The 11,343-nt window shown below is 35.9% G+C and overlaps 1 protein-coding gene across 1 annotated transcript; it reads right to left on the bottom strand.

Annotated features, from left to right (window-relative positions):
• Positions 1-1,624: 1,624 nt before the first annotated feature.
• Positions 1,625-2,542, bottom strand: LOC107698173 (gastrula zinc finger protein XlCGF7.1-like). The gene has a single exon (XM_016499133.1). The coding sequence runs from the start codon at positions 2,539-2,541 to the stop codon at positions 1,699-1,701; it is 843 nt and encodes a 280-aa protein (XP_016354619.1). The 5' UTR covers position 2,542; the 3' UTR covers positions 1,625-1,698.
• Positions 2,543-11,343: the final 8,801 nt, after the last annotated feature.

Here is an 11,343-nt window from a genome sequence, read left to right as displayed (position 1 = left end):
AATACAGCTTTCAGTTTAATTCAAATGGGTCCGATATGTTTTGTGGTCCGTGCCGACTCTATTCCGAGTACTATTCACCATATAAAAACTGTAACTGTGTGTAACAGATTTAATTTGGAATCTCCTACGACTAATAAACGTGGAGGAGTTCAGATCAACACAGTCTCGGCTACCGTTTATTGTTTTCTTATATTTGCAAGTGTTTAAGGCGAACCCTCGGTATGAACGCTCAGTGACGTGTGAATAAATGAACGATTTCAGCTGCAGCAATAGCGTCTTGAAGGGAGCGGGACGTTTCAGATATCTGAAGTATGAGGTGATGCAAAAAAAAATCATTGATCCATTTTGGCGGAAGTGACAAACTGCAAGCTTTGAATGCTTATATCTTCTAAATGCGAATTTTGTCACTGTTTTGGAGCACACTGGCTTATAGACAACCTTAAGACTAACATATTGATACTAACACCCAAAAAACTTTATTTTGATTTCACGGGGACTTTAAGTAAACCAAAAATGTATTTTGTTAGATGATCAAATTTATTTAATCATATTTGCCATATTCTTTTTACTGTCTTGATGTTTCATTAAATGGTTTTAATTTTTGTTTTACTGAACTTTCTCAAATGGAGTCAAAAATGAATTTGAAGGGAAAATGTGGGAAGCCGCCATTTTTTCAGTCCCAGCTCTGCCAGATCATATGTGGTAAGTAAAAAAATACATATATACATATGTGATGCGATCTGGAAAAACCCATCACATGGGGAAATTTTACCCATTTCACAACCGTTTTCATTTCTTTCATAGCTTGTCTGTAACGAAAGTTATGGTTATCTGAAGTCGATTGATCGCTATGATTTTCATGAATGGAATTTTGAGAAAAACATTTTTAAAGATACAACAACAGTCAACAGTCAAGTGTCACAAGTAAAAGTCACTTTACTGTGGTAAAGATACAAAATGGTCACTTTGACCCCACTAAAGTTTGACACACGCATGGCTAGAAAGCTGCTGTCAGTTTTACACTCGAGCGGAGATTGAGGCGGCCGTTTGAGGAAACTTCATCATTGGTCCTTCATCGCTGGATGTGAAATAGTCCATTATAACATTGTTTAGGGCAGGGGTTTTCAACCTTTTAGGACATGCGCCAACCCCCCCTTGAGAACGGTGCGGCCGGCAGATTCGACGAAGGAGAAATGATTCCACTTCTGCAGTAAACTGCAGATTGTCTTCTTAAAAAGGAGTCCAACCATAGGTCTGTATTTCAAAGTTTTCATGAATTATAATAATTTAAGTTTGGATAGTGCACTTTCACATCTATGTTCAAAAAAGGGGGGGTGGCACAGATGTGCTTAAAATATTTAAAAACCCTTGCAAAAGGTTAATACTTTCCCTTACCATTTATAATATTTTGGACATTTATGGACTAGGTTGTTGAAAGTAAACTTAATGCTATTACAGTCCCACAGGTAGCCTACTTTCTCCAGTGCACAGGTGAACTTTGAAATTGCTCCATTTTCTAAACCTATTACCACACTCAGAACACTGCAATTTCTTGCCACAATGAGTTTGCAAATAACTCTTCAGATCTACTGAATATCTGAAACTCACACTGAAGTTACGTGAATAGGCCTCTCTGTGGTGTGAACTCTCATGTGGGTATAAAGGGTTGTTTTCCATCTGAAACTCTTTCCACATTGTTCACGTTAAAGGTTCCTCTCCAGCGTGAATTCTCGTATGAGTATTGAGGTTTGTTTTTCTTGTGAAAGTCTTTCCACAGTGATGACACATAAAAGGCTCATGTCTGATGTGAGTTATTACGTGGCTCTTAAAGTGTTTCCTGTCTGTGAATGTACTTCCACACTGAGGGCATATAAAACAGCTCTCTCTTGAATGAATCTCCATGTGCTTATTAAGGCCTTCCTTACGTACGAAACATTTTCCACACTGATCACACGTGAAAGGCTTCTCTCCAGTGTGAACTCTCATGTGAGCTTTAAGATTTCCTTTGTGGTTCGCAGTTTTTCCACACAGTTTGCAGGTGTAAGGCTTCTCTCCAGTGTGAATTCTTATGTGAGAATGAAAGGTTGCTTTATGAGGGAAACTCTTTCCACACTGACCACATTCAAATGGCTTCTCTCCCGTGTGAATTCTCATGTGAATCCTAAGACTTTCTTTTCGTGGGAAACTCTTTCCACACTGTTGGCAGGTGTAAGGCTTCTCTCCAGTGTGAATTTTCATGTGCATCCTAAGATTGTCTTTTCTTGGGAAACTCTTTCCACACTGTTGGCAGGTGTAAGGCTTCTCTCCAGTGTGAATTCTCATGTGAATTTTAATGCTTTCTTTTTTGTTTAAATTCTTTCCACATTGTTGGCAGGTGAAATTACTTCTAGTTCTAGTCTTCTGTGCTCTTTTTTGAGAGGAAGTATTTTCAGTCTGTGAAAAACAAAAAGATTTTTCTCCAGTTATGAAATCATGATGTTTTTCATGCAGATCTTTCTCTTCCATTTCATTCAGATCTTGACTCTCCTCTTTCAGCGCCATCAGGTCTAAGTCAAAAAAGACAAATACATGTTAAGCCCAGTTTAATTTAGACATTTAAAACATCAAAACCAACAATACAACTGTAAGCTGAGATGACGGGCTCAAGCGCCACGGGTCATTGTCACAAATGGGGGGCACATGCTTTAAAGTGAGTAAATAAAGGAGGACTATTTCAAAGTCTGATGTGCTACACTTCCTGCTGCCAGCTGGTGGCAACTGTTTCAAAGTCTGTTGTACAAGACACAGTTCCTGCTGCCAGTTGGTGGCGCTGTGACCATGGCTCACAATAATCACATCCATGTGATCAGCCTCTTTGACCAGTCATACAGCTCAACTTCAATTCCTGTTTTTTACTATAAATTTATCAACATATCAAACATCAAAAACCCATCATCTTCAAATATCTTGGCATTGTGGTGACCAAGTTTGATGAAGTGATGTGACATGTGGCCAAGTATGGTGACCCATACTCGAAATTAGTGCTCTGCATTTAACCCATCCAAAGTGCACACACACAGCAGTGAACACACACCCGGAGCAGTGGGCAGCCATTTTTTTGCTGCGGCGCCCGGGGAGCAGTTGGGGGTTAGGTGTCTTGCTCAAGGACACCTCAGTCGTGGTATTGAAGGTGGGAGAGAGTGCTGTACATTCACTCCCCCCACCTACAATCCCTGCCGGTACGAGACTCGAACCCGCAACCTTTGGGTTACGAGTCCGACTCTCTAACCATTAGGCCACGACTTCCCGATCCATGACGATCACATGGATCCACTAGAAGGAGTGCATACACTATTTACAAAATCCATTTACCATCGTCTGTTGGGTGAAGCTAATAACTGTAATGTTGAAAGTTGTCCGTCTTGATAAGAACAGTATATGTACAGAGTTTGGTGACTATAGGTAACACTGACCTCAGTACTTCAATCAAAAGGGGGCACTACAGAGCCCCCCGCTCAACATCTATGTATTAGACATTTCCTACACCTAATGGCTCACAACTCTGATGTGCATGAAAAATTTCATTAAATTTTAAACGTTTAACATCAAAACACCTGAATGTCCAAAGCCTCAAAATCTTATTGTTGGGCAAAGCTAATAACTGTTGAAGTAAAATCTGTTTGGGTCATTGAGAACACCACAAGTTTTATTAAAAAAAAAAAAAGTACAAATATGTATGATATATTCAGCAATGGTGAAGTACTGTGACGTGTACAAAATGAATTGAGTTTGTAAACATGTAAAGGGCCCGAAAAGTAATAATAATAATCCTTAAAAGAACATTAAACCAATGGGTAAAAATTGTTCAGAAGAAGTAGAGCACTCATCTTGATGGGCAATAACAATCCCTGGAAGTCAATTTAATGGGAAAGTAGAGTTAAGAGTCTCTGGATTACAGGTAAAATAATGTAAACAATGTTGAGATCCTTGCACAGACTGATCGTTTTGCTTTATAAGACCTTGAAGGATCTGAGGATCCTCAAATGCAAACTGTGTGTGTTTTGTTTCAAGAGAGCAACCATACATTTTTGTTGTGTTTTACTTCTTTTTTTATATTCTTTATTTATTCATTTATAATCATTTATCATTTAATCATTTTACTATTCCATTTAATCATATAATAATTTATAATACTCATTATAGTCATTTATATATTTACATTTAGTCATTTAGCAGATGCTTTTATCCAAAGTGACTTACAAATGAGGACAATGGAAGCAATCAAAATCAACAAAAGAGCAATGATATGCAAGTGCTATAACAAGTCTCTTAGCTTAACACAGTACACGTAGCAAGTTCTTTAAAAATTATATAATAAATAAAAAGAAAACAGCTAGAATAAAAAAAACAATAGAGCAAGCTAGTGTTAGAGGCCTTTTTTGCTTTTGTTAATTGTATAATAAATAAAAAGAAAAGAAATAGAATACAAAAAGATTAGAAAAGCTAGTGTTAGTATTTTTTTATAAAGAAAACAAGCAGTAAATGAATAGAGTGCAAGTGTAAAATGGGACATTTTTTAAGAATAGAATTAGAATAGAGAGTGCCAGAGTTTGAGGGTCAAATAAAGATGGAAAAGATGTGTTTTTAGCCGATTCTCTCCAAGATACCTTGAAGGACCTATCTGAGAGGTCAGACTCAAACCACTGGAGTGCGATTCCTGAGATGCCCTTTGCCAATAGGGTTGACAGGAGGATCTGGTGGTTAACCGTGTCAAAAGCAGCGGACAGATCCAGCAAGATAAATATTGAAGATTTGGAATCCGCTCTTGTCAGTCTTAGGGCTTCAACAACTGAGAACAAGGCAGTCTCGGTTGAATGTCCACTTCTGAAACCAGACTGGTTGCTGTCGAGGAGGTTGTTCTGTGTTTTTGCAATGAAAGGAAGAAGGGAAACCGGTCTGTAGTTCTTTAAAAGAGATGGGTTAAGGGTGGGTTTCTTAAGTAGTAGGGGTTATATGAGCTTGTCTAAATGTTGAGGGAAAAACACCAGTGTAAAGGCAGTGTTTCCCACACATAGACTTTACTTGGTATATTAACAGCCGCCCAAGTATATTTGGTGAAACATTTTTGCTTTTAATATTTTTATCTTCTTATACTAATATTTTTTTCAATTTTATGTATGTTTTTTAAATTTATCCGTCCAAAATAATAGAACCATCCACGATCGATTAATAACTACTAGGGATGGGTATAGTTTACATTTTATCGATACTGATACCGCTGATCGATACCGGTACTTATCGATACGGTTATCGATACTATTTGGTGCAAAAAGATGTGAAGTGAAAAGTTGTTGAAAATTTTAAGTTATTTTATTACTGCTGAACTTTAGCAGCTGTATTAAAGTTCTTCAGTCAAGAGCAGTGAGTTATTTTTATCTTTGTGTTTTATTTTATTAACATTAAAGGAATAGTTCACCCAAAAATGAAAATTATGTAATCATTTACTCACTCTGAAGTTGTTTTAAACCTGAATGAGCTTCTTTCTTCTGTTGAACATAAAAAGTTATTTTGAAGAATGTGGGAAACTAAACAGTTGCTGGTCCCCAGTGACTTTCATATTTTTCCCCCTACTAAAGTCAATGGGGACCAGCAACTGTTTGGTTACCCACATTCTTCAAAATATCTTGTTTTGTGTTCAGCAAAAGAATAAATAAAAATTAATGCGTTTGGTACATCATGACTGAGTAAATAATGACAGAATTTACATTTTTGGTGAACTATCCCTTTAATGACAGGTGGCAGCATGTTTAGTACTGCCGCTTTAAGAGCTGCACGCATCTGTTTTTCTCTCAACTGTTTACTTTCACTTTAGACATAATTAACTGTGTTTATATGTAAGCCTTGTGTGTTTTAGTATTCGCACAATCAGACGATAACTAAGTAATCAGGTGCTGTTTGACTGGCCTTTTAGTGTACGCAAACTTCAGGTGTACGCGCTCTGAACAAGCGCATGCCAGAACAGCACGCAAATGAAATGTTTAAATCCCAAGTTATTGCTTGATTCAGCATTTACTGTTGTATACAGTTATTGAATGTGTGATGTGTCAAATAAAAAAACATTTTCCAAATAAAATACATTCTAAAATAGCATTCATTTCTGTAGAGCTGAACATTTTAATAAGGATCAAATGAATGAGTTCAGCTTTGAGAATAAAAACCAACCTGTTTGTTCCTCAGTATCTTCATGTTTGTCTCTGAATGTTTCTTCAATCTTCATGTCTTCACTCTCCTCTTTAATAAACTCCATCTTTATAATAGTGTCACGTGGATCTCAGTTAAATCACCAGTTTTTCTGTGTATTTGAACACTTTGTCCTGTTTGAAATGGGAATAATAAACAGGAAGAAAAATAAATCTCTAAAATTATCTAAATAACACAAAATATATAATAAGTGTCATTGTTGTAATAAGATACATTACACTTTCATGAAAACATTCGAAGTTTGTTTGGAGAAGTTGCGATTACACGTTTGTGTTTGTATTTTGAGCAGCGTGCGGTGAATCGAGCGTTTCGAATCACTGAATCATTTGACAATTGATTCGTTTGACCCTGAGTTTCGAACAGATGCGTTTCTCCATCACTGCTGGCCAGTGACTGGATTTATGTTTATGATAAACTGAGCGAAATAAGACGCACCTTTCCTGTTATTCATGCGCCTTACTCACACAAAATAACCTTTATTAATGTCACTAAGTAAGCAGTTTTACATTCACTAATAATTCATTTCAGTTTTATGCAATACAATTCTCTAAATAAGTTGTATTGATTCAAACTCTTTAAATGATTAAAAGCACACACCTTTCTTCAGCCGAATCACTGACGCAGCCTTATGACGTCATAACCAGACCAAAATAAAAGCATTTTACATTAAAAAAACAAATATAAATAATAACGTATAGAATTAATTGGAGAGATGAACTGCACAAGCTATCAATACCACTGAGCTTAGATATCTAGTTTATATCTAAATGTAAACAACTGTGAAATGCTTTCAATTCATGAGTAATTAAGATAAACTCCCGTATCTTGGTCTTCAAATTACAGGACTACAAAGAACTTCTGAATATTTCAAACTCATAAGAGTTTGTGAATCCAAATCAAATTTGTGGCTGCAGACAGATTTAACTGTTTATTAACTGAAACTGAATCCTTATGACAAATTGTATTCATCTGACTACATCTGAGTTTCTCCCCAGAACATAAAGACAATAAATCTAATTTCAGCTTTATTTCGTTAAAGTGGATTTCATTAAAGGTCCATGACTGAAGAACACATGCTGAAAATGAACAAATCTTCTGTAAGGACTTGATGGAAAGGATAATATGGTCTGTATTTGAGCTTATAGATTTCAGTGGTAATGTTTTTTTTTTTATATTAGCAGTTTGGTTTAAAATAGTTTTTGCAGTATAATGGAATATGGATCATTACCTTTTCAGTTTCTTTAATTGGCAAAAAAACATGACAGCATATTCAGTTGTTACTCTTCATCTTCCCTTCCCTTACGAAAAAGAAGTTTACTTCAAGTTCATTTTATGAAGTATACTTAAGTAATGAAGTATATTTTTAAGTATACTAACATCTATGTACTATTAGTATACTTGTAAGTGTACTACTTGAATACCACTTGGGACTAAATTGGCCCACTTTCTAGTATATAAAAGTATACTTGTAAGTGTACTATAAGTGTAACAGTGGTGAACTTTAAGTGCACAACTAGTCCACAATTACGTTTTCAATTGTACTGTAAGTGAACTTATGAGTATACTAATAGTTTACTATTGTAATACTTGTAGTAAATTATTAGTTTGTGAAAGTAGCACAAAGTACTAACATGCAATTGTCCTGTTAGTGTACGTTTAATTAACTAGTAGTTTAATAATCTTATACTGCAAGTATACTTGCAAGTGTTCTGTTAGTGTTCTCTTAATTAACTAGTAGTTTACTAGTCTTATACTGCAAGTGTACTTACAAGTGTTCTGTTAGTGTACTCTTAGTTTACTAGTAGTTTACTAATCGTATACTGCAAGTGTACATGCAAGTGTTCTGTTAGTAAACTAGTAGTTTACTAATCTTATACTGCAAGTGTACGTGCAAGTGTTCTGTTAGTGTACTCTTTTTACTAATATTATACTGCAAGTGTACATGCAAGTGTTCGGTTAGTGTTCTCTTAGTAAACTAGTAGTTTACTAGACTTATACTGCAAGTGTACGTGCAAGTGTTCTGTTAGTGTTCTCTTAGTAAACTAGTAGATTACTACTTCTGTACTGCAACTATACATGCAATTGTCCTGTTAGTGTACGCTTAGTTAACTAGTAGTTTACTAATCTTATACTGCAAGTGCACTTGCAAGTGTCCTGTTAGTGTACTCTTAGTTAACTAGTAGTACTAATTATTTATTATTTTTGCACTTTAAGTACACTACAATGTTTCTATGTACCTATTAATTTTTATACTTGACATATACCTTTTAATTGTACTTTAAATTTTAAGTTAAATCTTATGGATGCTGTCAGTGGACTACACAAAAAAAATCACATACTCAGAATTACAAACATAAATTTTCTTTATAAATCCATTATTTCAAACAAATATTTTGTACTGGATTCCACATAAACACAAAATAACAATGACAGTCAAATTTACACCCCAGTTCAAAAAACTGTAAACACAATGTTTAAGGTAGGGTTATGCAAGAAATCAGTCTCTGGAGAAAACACACAAAAAAAGGAAATCCAATAATTGTTCAAATATATGACAACAACAGTTCTATTCATATGGGTTTCTTTGCAGTAGCTTGCTTGCTGTAGCTTTCGTTGTTGCATTTTTTTCTTATGATGCATCTCACATCTTGCATCGTGAAGTCAGGGAACTTTGACAGCGCATGGTCTGTGAATTAACACACACACACACAGAACAAAAAAATATTTTTTTCTGTCACCCCAAAGTCATCATCCAGAATTAACACAATAAAACAAAGTATCATGTAGTGATATGAAATTCAAGTTCAAGTTTCTGAACACTAATGCAATCAAAACAGACAACCAAAAATGTCCTTTAAAATGTCTAACTTCACATAAATTTGGGTTATTTTTTGGGCATCATCAAAGGGGCCTTGGGTTCTTTTGTTTGTAGTGTAGCATTGTGTGATTATTTTTCTTTTTTTTCTATTGTAACATTAACAAATCCAAACTGATGATCCCAAATTAGACTTTTATAGATTACAGGGTTTTCAGAAATGTTTGTACTGTTCCTTTTTTGGTATATGTTGGAGGTGACAGTCATTTAACACAATTACTGTCACTTACAACGGCAAACATAATTTTGTAAAAAAAAAAATAAAAAAATAAAAAAATACATGTTTATGAGTAATGTGTAGGATTTTATTTTATGATGAAATTTCCCTTTAATTACATGCACTCACCAAGTATAGCATCAAGTTTGGTGCTATCAAGCTGTGGCTTTGATTCCACGTCTTTGTGTGCCCGACTGTCTCCCTCTCAAACTTGAATGAGACAGAGCTTCCCTGCCATAGACAACCACAGCAAGGTCCCCGACCTACACTGACAGATTTGCAGTCTGCAGAGAGTTAAGCTTTCGCTTGGGGGCATTGATATCACAACAGTTAAACAGTGATCAGTTAGTTTGCAATCTGGTTATACATTGTTGTTAGACACTAAACTAATGAGAAGATAATGAAACACATTCCCTGGGATATATATACCTATTCATCATCTGTGCATTAATGCAAATAAACTTAAAAGTTTTTATTCCACAACCAAACAGGAAATCTGAGAGACAATCCCACATTTCCCAATAAAATTAACGAGGCTGCAAAATGCTCCTGTGCAATGTAAGTAAGAGTTTGGCCACATTATTTATTGACTCCACGGCATTAACTGTTTCATAGGGAAATATGGGAATGCCTCCTAGATGTCCTGAGGTCAGGCAATATTCATAATTACCACTTAACATGCATACTCACCATACAGATGAATATGCAGATTTTGAAGTTGATTTACTGGGACATTGTATAATCATCTTCCCACATAGACCATAATGCTTATATGCATGTGTGGTAGTTACCATTTCATCAGACAGCACTTGAGGAGAAACATGCAGAAACTGGTAAGTCTACAGATGTTGAAGGTGTTGCACAGCTGGATGAAGGAGGCGAGGTCTGAAGTGTGATTTGTCCAATCACTTCTTTCAACTTTGTCACTACTGCTGGAAGCTCTGTTAAGAGAATGGAGATATAAATAATTATAAGATAATTATGCAAAAGCCTCATAACTGCATGTTGACACAAATGCCAAAAATCAATAACAAATACCAGCAAATCAGGGCCCGTATGTATAAAACTTCTCAGAAATGCTCTTAAGAATAGTCTTAAGCTTTGACTTAAGTGTCAAAATTTCTTAGTAAAAAGTGGGACTTTTCTAAAAGTAGGAGACTATATAAAGAAGCTAAATGCAACTTTCAGTAAAGTCTAAGACTAATTCTTAAAGGGGTCATCGGATGCCCATTTTCCACAATGATTCTTTAGGGTCTTAATGAAAAGTCTGTAACAGAGTTTGGTTAAAATTTCTCAATGTTCGTGTAAAACACCGTTTTTACCCTGTCAAAAACAGCCGTCTACAGCAAGCGGTTTTATTGCATGTCGCTTTAAACGCAAATGAGCTCTGCTGACCCCGCCCCCCTCTCTTCCGAGCCACTCTCTGAGAGATGGTAAACTTTAGCCACATTCATCGTGAAACTTGCTAACTAGCAAGTTATTAGGAAAAGCGATTTGCAAAGAGTAATTAAAAAACCTTACACTCACTTCTTCTGGAGGTGAAGCTGGATCACGAATGATTCGCGCAAAGATAGACACATTTAGGTAGATCTGGGGTGCATTCCCTTCAAAAACAAATGTAATCCACTGCGTCTTCAGCGGCTCAGATGTCAGGAGTAAATGACGACTGCTATGTTCATTATTACATCCAACAACAGAACACCTCAATCGCTATGGAGCCATGCTTGTCTACATCTGCTCGGGTGGTGAAACAATGGCAGTCTGACTGTTACAGCTCACTAAGGGCGGGTCTAAGGTAAGACTCACTGTCAATCAACTGTCGTGGGAGTGGCCTTCGTCCGTATGACGTCACACAGACAAGAAGCTGAGAATGGCCTGATTTGAAAAAGGGGATATATTTTTAGGGATTAAATAAAAACCACTGGGTGGATTTTTATCATTATAGGGTAGATGTGTACACACACTGCCAACACACATTTATGTTCAAACAACATGTAAAAGTGAAATTAGC

This window comes from Sinocyclocheilus anshuiensis, unplaced genomic scaffold (genome assembly GCF_001515605.1).
Source record: "Sinocyclocheilus anshuiensis isolate Anshui unplaced genomic scaffold, SAMN03320099.WGS_v1.1 scaffold3443, whole genome shotgun sequence".
NCBI classification, from domain to species: domain Eukaryota; kingdom Metazoa; phylum Chordata; class Actinopteri; order Cypriniformes; family Cyprinidae; genus Sinocyclocheilus; species Sinocyclocheilus anshuiensis.
Note: the sequence above shows the minus strand (reverse complement) of the source record. Positions and strands in the feature narration are given on the sequence as shown.

Coding starts and splice junctions, on each gene's coding strand:
- LOC107698173 (XM_016499133.1), bottom strand. CDS start 2,541: ATGGCGCTGAAAGAGGAGAGTCAAGATCTGAATGAAATGGAAGAGAAA.